This window comes from Pelobates fuscus, chromosome 9 (genome assembly GCF_036172605.1).
Source record: "Pelobates fuscus isolate aPelFus1 chromosome 9, aPelFus1.pri, whole genome shotgun sequence".
NCBI lineage: Eukaryota > Metazoa > Chordata > Amphibia > Anura > Pelobatidae > Pelobates > Pelobates fuscus.
The window spans coordinates 96,172,379-96,190,168 of NC_086325.1; the positions used below are offsets into that span (position 1 = coordinate 96,172,379).

Below are 17,790 nucleotides of genomic sequence, written 5' to 3' on the forward strand. Positions count from 1 at the left end.
ATAAATGGGTATTAATGAAACTAAAAACAATTAATACATCATACAATATACAATAAAAATATGGAAATTCATTAAATTAAAGAGAATAAAAACAGAAAAGATGGGAGAAAAAATATCTGAGATAATGATTATAAAGAGGAAATAAATATATTTATCATTTGACAATTATATTTCTTTTAAAAACAATCAATATATTATAAAACAAAAACACGTAAAAGAATATGAAGCTAAAATAAAAGAGAAATAAGAAATTATTATCATATATAAGAACTTATTTCAAAATCGGCATTTAAACCTTTTGATGTTAGAGTTTCCATGTTAAAAATCCACCTCATTTCTATTTTACTAAGTAGGTTATTCTTATCACCACCTCTCCAGTGGACCTTGACACTTTCTATTCCTAAAAATTCAAGGCCACCGGGGTCTCCATTATGAGATTCCATAAAATGTTTGGATACACTGTGGTTATAACATTTTCTGTTGATATTATAAACATGTTCTCTAATTCTAGTTTTTAATGGGCGTGATGTTTTACCTATATACCGAAGACCACAAGGGCAAGTCAGCATATAGATAATATCCGAAGTGTTACATGTGATAAATGTATTTATCTCATATTCCTTCTTCAGTAACAGATGAGGTGAATTTAAAACTGTTTTTGTTTTTATTTGTTTTGCACCCTCAACATCGTCACAATTGTAAAAGCCTTTTTGTTCTTTTAAAAAATTGCTTTTATTTTCTTTCTTTTCCTTATCAATAAAACTATTTGTTAAAATTTGTCTAAAATTCCTTGCTCCTCTAAATATGACGCAAAACAATAGGGTCAATCCAACTATAGGGAAATAAAGAACAACATGCAACTCTGTATAACCCAAATAAACTAATGTTTTGTGCCAATGGGTCACTCACACTTTAACTGATTAAACAGGGCATTCAGTAATCTTTGGAGATCTCAGGCAATGTCTTGCTTCCAATGGCTGGTCTTGCAGATCTCAGCAGTATGTAAAACAAAGTGCATCCAAAATGAGATGTAAGTAGATGGAGATAAAGTATAAAAATAATGTATTACTTACACAGAGGTAAGGATCAATCAGCATAAAATACAAATAAAATCTGTCCACAGTCTGTCCAACGCGTTTCTTCCCACTCAGGGACTTCCTCTTGCACTTCTTTTCGGTAGTAAGACAGGTTAACAAATGCATAAAAATATCCCCCCCTCCCTCCCTCTTAAATACACCCCACAATTGGTTGATAGATGTCGTCCACATGATTTTCCTGCTTGATTTCAGCTGCTCGCGACCAGGTTGTGATTATTTCCTGGTTCCGGGTGTATGACGTCATCACATTCCGTTCGCGGCATCATTTTTGCGTTCCAAATGCGTTCCACAGGATCTCTCTGCTCGCATGGTGGTTCTTGCGTTCCACAAAAGCAGAACAGTCCAGGATTGTGTTAATAAGTGATGTAGATGCAAGAACCAGGATTGTGTTAATAAGTGATGTAGATGCAAGACCCATGATTGTGTTAATAAATTATGTAGATGCAAGAACCAGGATTGTGTTAATAAGTGATGTAGATGCAAGACCAGGATTGTGTTAATAAGTGATGTAGATGCAAGACCAGGATTGTGTTAATAAGTGATGTACATGCAAGAGATACGTTTGAATCTAAGTTTCTATTTTAAAAAAGGTCAAATATCTTAATCCGTTTTAAGGATATACCAATTTTTATTGATGATTTTGCATAAATTATAATTACTATAATTAAAATAAAAAATAAGGGAATTTTATTTATTTCCCTTTCTCTACTTTATTCCTAGTCTTATATTCTAGCAATATTAGTATTTCTTCTTTTTCTACTTGTTTGCAAACTCTATCTAAAGAGGTCTTATTGTATCCTTTATCTAAAAATTGTTGTTTTAAAACCTCAGCTTGATTTTTAAATTATTGTTTTTCAGTGCAATTTCATCGGAGTCTTGAAAATTGTCCTTTTGGTATATCTGCTAACCAAGGCTTAAAATGACAACTAGTAAAATCAATAAAACTGTTAACATCAACAGATTTAAAAAATGTTCTACTTTTTATTTGGATGTCCTCCACATATATAGATAGGTCTAGAAAATTAATCTGGGAAGGGCTAGTGTCATACATAAGCTTGATGTCCCGTATGTTATCATTCAGAGAGTCAATAAATGTCTGCAAAGAACAAGAGAGCTGCAATTATTGATCCAGAGATCACCTTTACCAGTCCATTCAAGTTTCTTTATTTAAGTGGCTCAGAAACTTGTGAATGAGACTTATCATCCACTGTGTCACTTTATTTTTACTTTATTACCCTATGTTTTTCCAGTTTTATTTTTCACATTACAGGAATATCATTAGCTTTGTATGTGGTAATACTTTATCTTTTATAGTGTGCTATCACCATTTTATAGATCTGTTTCTATTGCAGCTTTAAAACAAGGAAATGCACCTTATACACACACTTATATACAAGGATACTTACCAGTGGTAGGTAAATACAGCCTCCCTCAGATCGCTCCCAGCTAGCAATCAACTTGAACACAAGAATATACAAAACACAACGAGGGAACCGGCTGGTAGTCTAAATAAAGATAAATAAAAAGAGATATAGTGTAATACAGTTTTACAATGTTAACACTGCGCAATATGAAATGCACTCACAGGATCTTGGACAGTTCAGGCATATATGGTGCCACCCCTGATGATATGGGGGGCTGGGGAAATCCCCTGGACACTTCCACTCAAAATGCAGGACTCCGGGTGAAGGTATGAAAAAAGCGGCTTTAATTGGATAAAAGTATATAAAATAAATACAAATAGAGGTCCTACGCGTTTCGTCCCTTCTGTGAAGTATGGGACTTCCTCAGGGACCACAATATTAAAAAAAACAATCAATGCAGTACAATCAAAAAAGCAGCCTAACATCCCTCCACCCCCAAGTCCTTTAACCCCTTAAGGACACATGACGTGTGTGACACGTCATGATTCCCTTTTATTCCAGAAGCTTGGTCCTTAAGGGGTTAAATAGGGCTAATCCCTAAGTGTAATTGATCACATGTGCCTCTCTGTCCTTCCTCATTGGTCCTGTGTAGATGGATCTCATCTGTTGGAAATCGCATTCTCAAGTGTTCACAGTTGATCTTCATTATTTCTGTGATTCTCTGGTTATTTTCGGCGTTCTTGTGCGTTCCGGAAACCGGAAGTGCTGTGCGTTCCAACTGTACTTGCAAACCCGGAAGTTCTGCATATCCGGAAATGGCATGCGTTCCACCTTCGTTTTTTTGCGTTCCACCTTTATTCTGCGATATCTAGCCACAAAAATACATGTAAATGGTCCTACAACTTAACCACAAATCCACTTATGGTGTATTCCCCTATAATATATACATTAATTTACTTTACACCATCTACACAATACTCAGCAGATCACAGAATTCTTTCCATATTGTATATACTCATAATCCAGTAATATGGATCTTATATTAACTAATCTTTCATCTCCTAATTTTGTGATATTATTTAAATATCAAATAAAAACTCTAATATATAGTTTATCATTTTAATTTCATTGTATGTGTTATCCTTCTTATAATCAACTCAAAAGTGTCTTTTTTATTATTATTAAATTATTAATTAACCTAATTCATCCTGTGAAATTCAATGCTTAATTGTATTCACATTCTAAGAAATTCAAAATAATTTATAACTGTAACAAATAGTGATATATATTTATAGGAAACACACTAGATCCACATCCACATTTAATCCACCAGGCTCCAGTGTCTGTAGCCTGTGGATCCAGTAGGTCTCTCTTTGTGATAACTTTCAAACCCTATCTCCCCCTCTCCAATCAACCAATACCCTTTCGATACCTATACACTTTAAACCAGTGAAGGAGAATAGAGGACAATGGTTACAATGTACCGGAATAAAATGAGTGGCCAAGTTCTTTTTGATATTATTTATATGCTCCAGGAGTCGTACTTTTTTTTTTTTTAATTCTTTATTTTTGTAGTGCAGAGAATAACATATGGCTTGTTATGCCCCAATAGCAATGAACAAGAGAGTGTAGGATACATAGTTTACATGCAAACAGGCATTACGTTTAAGATGCACAATTTTTTTAGAATAGGAATAACAGGAATATTAACACGCTTATTTAGAGATCTCTCTAGATCAAGATTATGACAGCTACAGTCAATGTATAGATGATGGACCGCTAGATATGGGATTGAGTAGTAGAATACAAGAGGTTATCACCTAGCAATGTCTGCTGACCTTTTTTTTTTTTTTTCGTGATGCTTTATGTGTTGTGCTCGTAGTGGACACATTAACATAGCTATTGTATGTAAAACAGTGGGCTTATGTTTTGTAGTTATGGGGTTAGCTAGGTCAAGGCTGTCTGAGCCGTTACCTGGTCGGCGGTGCCCAAGCCAGTTATGTGGAGTCGGGGAGGGAGATCCAAGATGGATGCGTTTAGGTTAGGACCTATAAATAAATGGGTTGTGGATGAGCAGGCTACTACACATGCATGTTAAATTGGTGTTGAAACTGACGTACATTTCCCTCTCTAAACACCTGGCTAGGTATATGAAAGAGTACTGACATGGGATAGCTGTTAGTCAAGACAGAGCACCAGGGAATAGCAATGCAATTTTTGTTTTAAGCCCATTTGTGGCGGAGAGAGTCCTTATAGCTGCAAACCCATATGCCACCTTTTACCTTGTCTCGGCATAGACTGTGTGGTGGGTCCTTGGAATGTCTCTACATTTAGTCCTGTGGGGACACAGTCTACCCCTGGGTCAGTCCGCCTCAGTCAGCCGATATCGGCTCGGAGGGTTTGGCATGTGGGTTTGAAGCGGTGGCAGAGTAGGTGGCTTGATGGGGTTCCCTCTCTCGGGTAGGTTCTCCGCCATGTTTGGATCCCAGTGTGTACCTGCCGATCGTCTTCTTTGTTGTCGGCGTGGGTGTCTGGATGCAGGGGTGTACTCCGTTGGCTGAGAGCTTTGCGTGCCTTTGATTTTCGAGTGATGCGGATACACCCCTGAGTCTCGTGCTGGCGAGCAGGAGGGCCAGCGTCAGTTGCCAACAGGTATGTCTTTGCTTCGTGCCATCCTGGTTTTTCACCTCTCCCCCGTCTGAGGGTCTCTCTAGGGGCTCGAGGCGGGTCTCTGCTCAATTGGCGCCGGGTGGCTGGGCGAATCCATGCCGCCGCTGCTTTTACCGCCTGCTTGTAGAGCCATCTCTTGGTGTGGAGCTTGGTTCACATACTGGTGCAGAGCCGGTCGTAGAACTCCATTGCACAGTCGGGTGGTTTAACCAGGAGGCGTGTAGTCGCGTGTTGTGTTTGTGGCGCCTTCCTGTGTGGGCCTTGATAGCCTCGCGTTCCCGTAGGTGATAGCGATTGGTCATGGCTTGCTTTGGGGGTATTCGTCCCCCACGAGGACCGGGATAACCCCCGCCGGTCCAAAGGGGGGGATAGCAGGGCTCTGTGCTTTTCTTGCATGTATGCGGGTTCTGTGCCGGGAGATCGGCCGCCTCTCCCAGGCTCCAGGTTCCGCCTCAGTGTAGGTCGCATGGCTGGGTCGTGTGCCCGAGTGTCGTGGTGGTGCGTGTTTGGTACCGTTTTGGTCCTGGTGTGGTCCAGTACCCTTTTCTTGGCACCACGGGCTAGTGGCTTGAGTGGATTCTGCAGGGTACTCATTTTTAAGCCCTCAGGTGCACGAGCTCACACGAGGCACGTCCGACCATCTTGGCTGTCAGGCCCCGCCCCAGGAGTCGTACTTTTAGGAGCCTCTTGGTCCTGCCTACATATTGCTTGCCAAAAATTACAACCTCTAAAGAAACCATTATCAACAGGTTTTCGACTATCCTCATGATTTTTTATGGCATAACTGGGTGCCAAAGTGTTCTTGAAATTCTGATTTTTCCTAAAAATAAGTTTGGGCTGATCTGGCAAAAAAGAATTAAGTACAGGATCCTGTTGGAGAATCGACCAATGTTTCTGTAAACTCCTCCTAATCTTGGTATGGTCTGTACAATACTGAGTTCTAAAGGCAGTTACATTATCCTGATAGGATTTGGCACGGGGCTTGTCCATCAGATAGTTCCCCCTGTCAGTCTGTAGAGCTATGCGAATTTCCCTGTCAAGTGTGTTTTTCTTATAACCTTTTTCTACCAATTTATTCTTAATATGGTTGGATTGTGTTATAAAATCCTGAACTTGTGAGCAATTTCTTCTCACCCTGGCAAATTGTCCCTTGGCTATCCCTCTAAGCCAGGGACGGTGGTGGCAACTTTGCCGATGGACATATCCATTGCCATCACTCGGTTTAAAGAAGCACTTTGTTCTAATCTGATTGTTCTTACATATCAGAGACAAATCTAAAAAAAAATTTTCTTTTTGATTCCATACGGAAGTAAACTTTAGATTATATTTGTTTTGATTCAAATAATTTTCAAACGATTGAAATAACGAAAAAGACCCCTTCCAAATAATAATATCATCGATGTATCCCTGCCAGAGCACCAGGTTCTCCCTCCAGTCATGACCAACCCAAACTGTTAAGTCTTCCCATCTACGCATGTAGGTGTTGGCATAACTGGGGGCGAACCTGGTGCCCATGGCGGTCCCGTGATTTGTAAATAAAATCTATCATTAAAGAAAAACTAATTGTGTTCTAAAATAAATTTAACTGAATATAAAATAAACTCTTTAGTATCCTGAGAAAGATTTTGATCTTCCGTCATAAAATGATTAATGGCTTCTAATCCCAATGTATGGCTAATTATAGTGTAAAGGGATGATACGTCCAATGTTGCCCAACTATAATTAGAATGCCATTCAATGTTTTCCAATTCTTGTAGAAATGATTTTGTGTCTTTTATATAGGAAAGAGAGCTTTGAGCATACTTTTGTAGATATGAATCTACAAATGCAGAGAGATTAGCTGACAAGGAATCTATCCCACTAATTATGGGGCGACCTATAGGAAAAAATTAGTATCATATGATTATAGGAGAAAAAGTAAAGGAGATTCCCAGAAAAAGGAGATCAATAATAGGTTTACTCGTACCCCCTCAAGAGAAAGACCAGAGTTACAAAATAGAAATACACGTCCATTTGAGAAGAGGGTTATTCGTACTCCCTCAAGAGAACGATCAGAATTTCAAAATAGGAATGTACGTCCATTTGAAAAAAGAGGAGCAAGATCTTATGCTCAAGTAGTCAGACAAGATGAAAATAACAGTAGATCTAGCTCCCAATACAATGAAAAAGAGGAAAATTTTCAGGGGAGAACCCGAGGTCCAAAAGAGAAACCTATCACCAATTATTTTTACCCCAGGACCAACACCTGGGAACATCGAAATCGGTTCTCACCCTTACAAGTAGATTCTCCGAACAAGAGAACACGAACGGAGGATTAGAGGATTTGGCACGTGGTCTGGCCATTGTGAAGGCTAAAGAAAGGGAAAAAGGTATCTTTAATATATCTGGTTTACCCATGTCGGATGATGAGATACAATTACTATCAAAAGGCACGAAATTTGCTCCTAATAAAACATCAAATGAATTTAATTTATATATTGATTTAAAGAAGTATATTAGATCATTAACGTTAAAGAGGCATTTTTTGTTACAATCGAACCAAACAATAATTCCAACTATAGATGAGGAAGAACTAAGAAGTAGGAAATTTAGACCCAAATCACATTTTTATCCCACACAAAATAGGGGTCCATATTTGGAAATTTTGAAAAATTAGTAGATAGAGAGTTTAAATTTATGGCAAAAAAAACAGAATTCTAATAATAGTAGAAATTTAACTAGGGAAGAAGACAAATGTTTAAATAAACTAAAGAAGAGGGAAGATATTATAATTAAGGAAGCCGACAAGGGGGGGGGGGGAATTGTTATTATGTCTAGGAATTATTATTTGCAGGAAGCCCAAAACATCTTAAGTGACAGTGAAACTTATACTGTACTCATACGGGACCCGACTAAAGAATTTAACTTAGTCCTAAAAAACTTGTTAGAGGTAGCAAAGAATAAAGACACAATTTCACAGGCAAATTATGATTTTTTTGTTTTGCAATAATCCAAGAATTCCAATTTTTATTTTATTCCAAAAATTCACAAATGTTTATTTAATCCTCCAGGTCGCCCCATAATTAGTGGGATAGATTCCTTGTCAGCTAATCTCTCTGCATTTGTAGATTCATATCTACAAGAATTGGAAAACATTGAATGGCATTCTAATTATAGTTGGGCAACATTGGACGTATCATCCCTTTACACTATAATTAGCCATAAATTGGGATTAGAAGCCATTAATAATTTTATGACGGAAGATCGAAATCTTTCTCAGGATACTAAAGAGTTTATTTTATATTCAGTTAAATTTATTTTAGAACACAATTCGTTTTTCTTTAATGATAGATTTTATTTACAAATCACGGGAACCGCCATGGGCACCAGGTTCGCCCCCCAGTTATGCCAACACCTACATGCGTAGATGGGAAGACTTAACAGTTTGGGTTGGTCATGACTGGAGGGAGAACCTGGTGCTCTGGCAGGGATACATCGATGATATTATTATTTGGAAGGGGTCTTTTTCGTTATTTCAATCGTTTGAAAATTATTTGAATCAAAACAAATATAATCTAAAGTTTACTTCCGTATGGAATCAAAAATACATTTTTTTTAGATTTGTCTCTGATATTTGAGAACAATCAGATTAGAACAAAGTGCTTCTTTAAACCGAGTGATGGCAACGGATATGTCCATCGGCAAAGTTGCCACCACCGTCCCTGGCTTAGAGGGATAGCCAAGGGACAATTTGCCAGGGTGAGAAGAAATTGCTCACAAGTTCAGGATTTTATAACACAATCCAACCATATTAAGAATAAATTGGTAGAAAGAGGTTATAAGAAAAACACACTTGACAGGGAAATTCGCATAGCTCTACAGACCGACAGGGGGAACTATCTGATGGACAAGCCCCGTGCCAAATCCTATCAGGATAATGTAACTGCCTTTAGAACTCAGTATTGTACAGACCATACCAAGATTAGAAGGAGTTTACAGAAACATTGGTTGATTCTCCAACAGGATCCTGTACTTAATTCTTTTTTGCCAGATCAGCCCAAACTTATTTTTAGGAAAAATCAGAATTTCAAGAATACTTTGGCACCCAGTTATGCCATAAAAAATCATGAGGATAGTCGAAAACCTGTTGATAATGGTTTCTTTAGAGGTTGTAATTTTTGTAAAGCTTGCCACACTGTTACTCTTAAAAAGACAGATACATTTTCCAGTTTCACTACAAGTGAGGTATTCCAGATCAAGTCAGAAATTGGTTGCCGCACGGACTATGTAGTTTATTTACTGCAGTGTCCGTGCGGCAAGCAATATGTAGGCAGGACCAAGAGGCTCCTAAAAGTACGACTCCTGGAGCATATAAATAATATCAAAAAGAACTTGGCCACTCATTCTATTCCGGTACATTGTAACCATTGTCCTCTATTCTCCTTCACTGGTTTAAAATGTATAGGTATCGAAAGGGTATTGGTTGATTGGAGAGGGGGAGATAGGGTTTAAAAGTTATCACAAAGAGAGACCTACTGGATCCACAGGCTACAGACACTGGAGCCTGGTGGATTAAATGTGGATGTGGATCTAGTGTGTTTCCTATAAATATATATCACTATTTGTTACAGTTATAAATTATTTTGAATTTCTTAGAATGTGATTACAATTAAGCACTGAATTTCACAGGATGAATTAGGTTAATTAATAATTTAATAATAATAAAAAAGACACTTTTGAATTGATTATAAGAAGGATAACACATAAAATGAAATTAAAATGATAAACTATATATTAGAGTTTATATTAGATATTTAAATAATATCACAAAATTAGGAGATGAAAGATTAGTTAATATAAGATCCATATTACTGGATTATGAGTATATACAATATGGAAAGAATTCTGTGATCTGCTGAGTATTGTGTAGATGGTGTAAAGTAAATTAATGTATATATTATAGGGGAATACACCATAAGTGGATTTGTGGTTAAGTTGTAGGACCATTTACATGTATTTTTGTGGCTAGATATTGCAGAATACAGGTGGAACGGAAAAAAACGAAGGTGGAACGCATGCCATTTCCGGATATACAGAACTTCCGGGTTTGCAAGTACAGTTGGAACGCACAGCACTTCCGGTTTCCGGAACGCACAAAAACGCCGAAAATAACCGGAGAATCACAGAAATAATGAAGATCAACTGTGAACCATTGAGAATGCGATTTCCAACAGATGAGATCCATCTACACAGGACCAATGAGGAAGGACAGAGAGGCACATGTGATCAATTACACTTAGGGATTAGCCCTATTTAAAGGACTTGGGGGTGGAGGGATGTTAGGCTGCTTTTTTGATTGTACTGCATTGATTGTTTTTTTTTATATTGTGGTCCCTGAGGAAGTCCCATACTTTACAGAAGGGACGAAACGCGTAGGACCTCTATTTGTATTTATTTTATATACTTTTATCCAATTAAAGCCGCTTTTTTCATACCTTCACCCGGAGTCCTGCATTTTGAGTGGAAGTGTCCAGGGGATTTCCCCAGCCCCCCATATCATCAGGGGTGGCACCATATTTGCCTGAACTGTCCAAGATCCTGTGAGTGCATTTCATATTGTGCAGTGTTAACATTGTAAAACTGTATTACACTATATCTTTAGACTACCAGCCGGTTCCCTGGTTGTGTTTTGTATATTCTATTGCAGCTTTGTATGTGTGGTGGAGTGACCCACATAGATTATAGAAGCACCATTTTATTGTTGTGTCTTTACCAAATCCTTATTTTCTGTTATTTTATACATTATTTTGTCACTCAAAGGTTTTTTTGATTTTAGCTAAACATATCTATTTTCCAATTACGGAAAAGTTTGCATAAAGATATGCCCATACTCGTGGTATAGCGAGTAGGGGCACAATTTACTAATACTAAGCAATTTTTACTTAGTATTAGTAAATTTGGCTGAAAGACCAATTTAGGTCTTTCAACCTTTTGGTAGATAACTCCCTAATTCCATAGGAATTAGGGAGTTATCTACCAAGTGACTGCAAGAGAAGTTCCGAAATTCTGAAGTGCTGAAGTGCCGAAGTGCTGAGGTCCAGAAATTACAGAATTTCCGGGGTGTCGAATTTCTGAAGTGCCGAACCAAATTTTTTTCCCATGCACATGCCTTTTTTTTTTTTTTTTAAAGTGCAGCGAAACATACACAGGGTGACATTTGGTTAAGATGCATTATAATTGAATACAGGCTTAGAGTTAGAACACAAAATGTCAAGAGGAACTGCACACAATTTTTTTTAAACATAAGACAAGATTTTGTTGCAGCACAAGCTTTTACATACATGCCTATCTTTCCACGTCGTATGGGCAAACGGTCAGTATTACTTAGGTTGGGACAAAGACATGGTACCGAGACATTTTTAACTCTACATTTTTGTTCGACTTCTGAATTGTTCGAGAACGGGACCATTCGAGTTCCGAGTTTCCACTGTACAAGTTTGTTTAGATGGTTTCTTAGTAATGTGCCTGCCACCTGATTTGGAATCAGGTACGTGAGTAATACCTTCGACACATAGTTTGGGAAGAAACCTCTTTTAGTAAACATAATATATTTTTTTCTTAGAAAATATTCCTTTGCATGAATATATTTATATTAATATGTTCTTTTTAGATATGAGAGTGGTGAGGCTTGTCATCTATATTTCTTTGATATACACTGAGTCAATCCTTTTAAAGTAATAAATTATTTTTAAGTGCTAGAATTGTGTGAGGGGTTGACTCCCCTGAAGGTATCCCTTCTAATATTCCAGCCATATCAATGAATGTTTCTATTCCAGCATAAAACATAAGGAGTTAATGAAGGATAAAGCTGCTCATTGCTAATTAACTAATTTTCCAATAATTGTATGAATGGGACGGTATTTAAACCAACTCCCCTACCTGGCACATTTAGACTTTGAGAAAGCCCATACCTGGGCAAAACTAGTAAGTCACATGGTGCTTACACGCATTGTGTGTTGGGCGGACGGAGAGAAGGTAATCCAGGGATCCAGTGGATGGTATTCACAGGACGGGTACTACAATACCGTGAGCCCTACACTCTGACTGCATATACCTGTAAGAAGTTTTTATTTATTTTATTAATAAAAGTTGTGTCAAAGATACAAAGGACCAATTGAGTTATAGGAGATTTGAACTGTGGGGCCAGTATAAGTCCCTACACCAGGTGAGCAGGTATACGTAAGGTGAGGGCTGCGGCTCACTTGCACAATGAGTCTGTTTTTGATTGAACCCCTTAGGAGACAAGGAATATAACCTATATATACGTGGTGAATACATTACAGCTGCAATACACCAGGGGCAGTGTTGTATGCCCCCTGAAAAGGTGAGAACACGACCTGGGGTGAAACTCAGTGACGTCACTCTTAACGCTATTGGAAGTTCTTGTTTTTATAGAGTGTATATTTGGATGATTCAACCTCTGGAGTATCAAAATCCTTTTTGAGGAGAGATTTGACTCCCAAAATATACAAACACTTGAAGGTGAAAAATATCTATTGGACTTGGACTGTGAATATCATTTATTGACTGTTTGAGGACTCCTATTTGATTTGGTACCGTATATACTCGAGTATAAGCCGACCCGAATATAAGCCGAGGCCCCTAATTTTACCCCAAAAAACTGGGAAAACTTATTGACTCGAGTATAAGACTAGGGTGGGAAATGCAGTAGCTACTGGTAAATTTCTAAATAAAATTAGATCCTAAAAAAATTATATTAATTGAATATTTATTTACAGTGTGTGTATATAATGAATGCAGTGTGTGTGTATGAGTGCAGCGTGTGTGTATGAGTGCAGCGTGTGTGTATGAGTGCAGTGTGTGTGTATAAATGCAGTGTGTGTGTATATGAATGCAGTGTGTGTGTATGGATGCAGTGTGTGTATATGAGTGCAGTGTGTGTATATGAGTGCAGTGTGTGTATGAATGCAGTATGTGTATGAATGCAGTGTGTGTATATGAGTGCAGTGTGTGTATGAATGCAGTATGTGTATGAATGCAGTGTGTGTGTGTATGAGTGCAGTGTGTGTGTATGAATGCAGTGTGTGTATGAGTGCAGTGTGTGTGTATGAGTGCAGTGTGTGTGTGTATGAATGCAGTGTGTGTGTGTATGAATGCAGTGTGTGTGTGAATGCAGTGTGTGTATGAGTGCAGTGTGTGTATGAATGCAGTGTGTGTGTATGAATGCAGTGTATGTGTATGAATGCAGTGTATGTGTATAAATGCAGTGTGTGTGTATGAGTACAGTGTGTGTGTGTGTGAATGCAGTGTGTGTGTATGAGTGCAGTGTGTGTGTATGAGTGCAGTGTGTGTATGAATTCAGTGTGTGTATGAATGCAGTGTGTGTGTATGAATGCAGTGTGTGTGTGTGTGTGTGTAGCTGAGCCTTGGTGGGGGGTGGGCAATTGTATTATTTTTTTTATTATTTTAATAAATTTTTATTATGATTATTTTTTATTATTATTATTTTGTATTATTATTTTTTATTTTATTTAATTTTTGTTCGTCCCCCCTCCCTGCTTGATACATGGCAGGGAGGGGGGCTCTCACTCCCTGGTGGTCCAGTGGATGGGCACTGTGTAGGAGGGGGGGCTGTGGGGGCTGTCAGAGAGTTTACTTACCTCTCCAGCAGCTCCTGTCAGCTCCCTCCTCCGCGCCGGTCCGTGCAGCTCTTCTGTCAGCTCACACTGTAAGTCTCGCGGCCGCACTATGACCCCGCGGCTCTCGCGAGACCTACACTGGGAGCTGACCGAGGTGCTGAACGGACCACCGCAGAGGAGGAGGGAGCTGACAGGAGCTGCAGGAGAGGTAAGTAACCGCTCTGCAGCCCCCACAGCCCCATTGTCTGTATTATGGCAATGCAAATTGCCATAATACAGACATTGACTCGAGTATAAGCCGAGTTGGGGTTTTTCAGCACAAAAAATGTGCTGAAAAACTCGGCTTATACTCGAGTATATACGGTAATTAAATCTGTGTTTATATTTTCTAATTACTGTGCGCTAACTCATTTACATATATAAAGCATATTCTGTCGCACTTTACAATATTATCAAAGTGGGAGAGTTAACAACAAATGAGACAAAAGAGAAAAGCTTAAAGGAACAATAGGTTGAAGAGAACCCTGCACACTCACATTTACCAGAGATAATATACCTAGCCCTGGTGGTATAGACCTGTCTGGCTGAACACACATGAGAGTTGAAAATATCTTTCCTGTTGTGGGAAGTATCACTTTCAAGCTACATTTTTCAAACCCAGAGCCAGGGGTGGTAAGGCTTTGGTAAATGTGAAATTAATCCCAGACACGCCTTGCACTTTATATTGTGTGTGTATATATAAGCTTAACTAGATGGTCTACACTATATGTGTCTATTTTATATTTTACAGAACAACATTTGAAGATTCTATGCTTTACACAATTTAAGTGCGCTATTTATTGTTATAAAACACTGCATTCAGACACAAATACTTTACACAAGTACACCTGTGCATTTTAATATCAGAATTATACACACACATAAAAAAGCATATATTCACACATAAACACAGCACACACATATAAACCTGTAAGGAGGAGCAAATAGTAGGTCCACAGATTGCAAAGCATCATGGGTGGTTTACCCAGTTAAGCATTTTCCTTTTGACATCCCTGCTCTATAGGGGTAGGGGTGTAAAGTCATTTTTTTTAAAAAAATTTTTTATCAGGGCCCTCTCTTTATTAGTCCTGCCATAACCGTCTAGGTTTCTTTGGTATTTTTATTAGCTAATTCTGTAGAAATTAGGTTGCTTTATTCTAAGTGAAATATCAGTATCTCCTACCAACTTGTGATAAACTTATATACAGTTGTGGAGAGCTACGTAGTACCATTTATGTTAGGTAACCAATTTGTTCAATTTGCACTACCCAGTGCTCCACTACTGTATATAAGTTTTTCACTTATATCAGCTGTCGAGTATAATTTTCTGGTGTGTGGGGAAGCGGGTATTCCCACACATGTATTTTTACCTGTACATCTATTCTTCATTAGTTAATAATCTCACAAAAAAGCAGAAGTCAGATCTTCAGTTTACTAAAGTGAGGCTTGGAAAACCTCTACTTCACAACAACAAACAAATATTCATTCAGCTGTAAAGCAAACATTGCACATCACCGATTTCAAACTTTAAAATGATTTATTCCAATAGTGTCTTTCATATTGCTGATATACAATGTTCAACACATCTACATTTTTCCTTCTGCATGTTTGTTTCTCCAGTATTTCCAAAGAAAATCATGATACTCTAAACCAGACGTCTCAAAATAAATTAGTCTGGAGGCCAATGGCCTAGTCATTGTTTGCCATGGTAGCACAGATCCATAGTGTGAGATGAGCGCACACACAAATCAATACTCCAATACAACCAGATACACGTAGCTGCAAATTCCAGTACAAATTCTTGACAGAAAAACACATATCCACTGGAGATTAGTATATCCTGCATAATTTAATTGCACCACCAGTTGTGGAGCGTACCTTATTTATGGGGAGAGGCCTTCACAGGTTCCTCCACTGTTAAAAGCACAATGGCAGAAAAAAACAAAAACAAATGAAGAATGGCTCAATCCACAAGAATGGTAAAAGCAAATAAATCATACCTTTATCCATTCGCATGACACGGCTTGGACCCAAGTGGGGTGAGAAATGGAGCTACCCTAACTCGTTTTGTACCTTAACAGTACTTCATCGGAGAAGTAAACCCTGCGAAAACCCTCCCTACAAATTCCAATATACAGCTATGGACTCTAATACACACAAAGCTACAGACTCCCAATTACCCAGACATACATATAACTTCAAACTCCCAATGCGCAGGCACAGCTACACACACATAATATATGCTCTCTTCAACCCCATCTATGTGTTAACGGAGGCTACTACTCAGCTCTGTGTGCACCAGCCATCATCATTGAAGTTCTAGAACCTGACTGCTGAATGCTGGAATATTGGCAGGAGCACACAGCTAAAGCACAGATTTGCAGTTTACCAGCTTCCACAAACACAGCACATAAGGACTCAATTGCAGCCTTGATTCAGACCAGGTGACCAGCAATCCAGATGTATGCCCTGGACATAACTTACTGTTTTGGGTTGGGTGAATGCGGGCAGCATATACATACTTTCATACTTTGAAACCCCTGCTCTAAACCAAAGATCAGGAAATTATATACCAATATATTAGAAGCAGTAGAATGAAAATGTATACCATGTTATTCTTTGCTTCTGTTGTCTTGTTGGCATTACTGCATAAAGTTTCTCAGTGATACAACAGTTATACTACTAATTAAAACAGCTATAGATACTAGATCACTCATTATTTGTCTGCAGCAGACAGCTTTTCTACAATAAATTCGGAGTTAGGATTCTCCAATAGGTGTGACTTTTTATGAGTCTTGAGATGGGCATGTACAGAAAAACTTTCCCCACAGTCACTGCAGACGTACAGGATCTCTCCGATGTGTATTTTCTGATGGATAATCAGATACGATTTCCTGGTATATCGTTTACCACATTCATCACATGCAAATGGCCTCTCTCCTGTGTGGATTCTCTTGTGTAACACTAACTGCAGCTTGCGAGTAAACCCTTTCCCACACTCCACACACACAAATGGTTTGTCAGCTAAGTGAGTTTTTTGATGGCTGGCATATGTTAGCCTGTTGCTGAGACTTTTTCCACACTGGTTACAAATATAGACAGTTTTTTCTGTATGTAGTTTGAGATGGGCTACCAGGTTTGAGTTACTACTGAAACCTTTGCCACACTGAGTACAAGTGTAAGGTTTCTCTCCTGTGTGAGTCCTCTGATGTATGACAAAATGGGATTGATCACTAAAACATTTCCCACATTCACTACATGAATAAGGCTTTTGTCCTGTGTGGATTCTCTGGTGTAAAACAAGGTGTGAGCTCTGAATAAAGTTCTTCCCACACTCTATACATCTGTATGGTCTTTCTCCAGTGTGGATTCTTTGGTGAGTAGCAAGTGTAGAACTCCGGGTGAAGCTTTTTCCACAATGAGAACAAGCATATGGTTTTTCTCCTGTGTGTGTTCGTTGATGAGTAGCTAGAGTTGAGCTGTGAGTGAAGCATTTCCCACAGTCCAAACATGCATACTGTCGATGACCTGACCAAGTTCTGTAGTTCATCCTTCGTCCTGATTTTTCTACACTTCTGCTAAATGTGTATCGTTTTTCCAGTACATCATCCACTATATATGTTTCAATGTCTAGATCACTACTGATGGTGTTTTCTGATATACTAAGACTTTCTTGTTTATCATTTAATTGGGATGCAGCAACATTATTCATTTCAAATTGGTGAAATTGTCCTGTTAAGTTGATAGCAGAGGTTCTCCAGCTTGTGGTTTCATAATCTGTATTCATTAAATTTATTTTATCAGGGTCACACTGTAAATAGCAATCTTCCACAGTCCAGAAAAAGCGAGTTATAAATAAAAGAATTCTTACTCACGCTGCAGCATAAGGAGAGAGAAAATAGGAGGTGAATAAAAAAGATGTTATTTTAGAGCATTATTATCTTTACTTATAGCACAAAAGAATTAGTTAGACATACTTTA

General features: G+C 38.3%; 1 protein-coding gene across 1 annotated transcript; it reads right to left on the reverse strand.

Moving 5' to 3' along the window:
* Positions 1-16,525: 16,525 nt before the first annotated feature.
* On the reverse strand, positions 16,526-17,521 carry LOC134573662 (gastrula zinc finger protein XlCGF8.2DB-like). Its single transcript, XM_063433443.1, has one exon. It carries the CDS (start codon positions 17,519-17,521, stop codon positions 16,526-16,528), a length of 996 nt encoding a protein of 331 aa, XP_063289513.1.
* Between the last annotated feature and the right edge of the window lie 269 nt (positions 17,522-17,790).

Excerpts from the sequence above, each read along its gene's own strand:
- LOC134573662 (XM_063433443.1), bottom strand. The coding sequence starts at position 17,521 with ATGAATAATGTTGCTGCATCCCAATTAAATGATAAACAAGAAAGTCTT.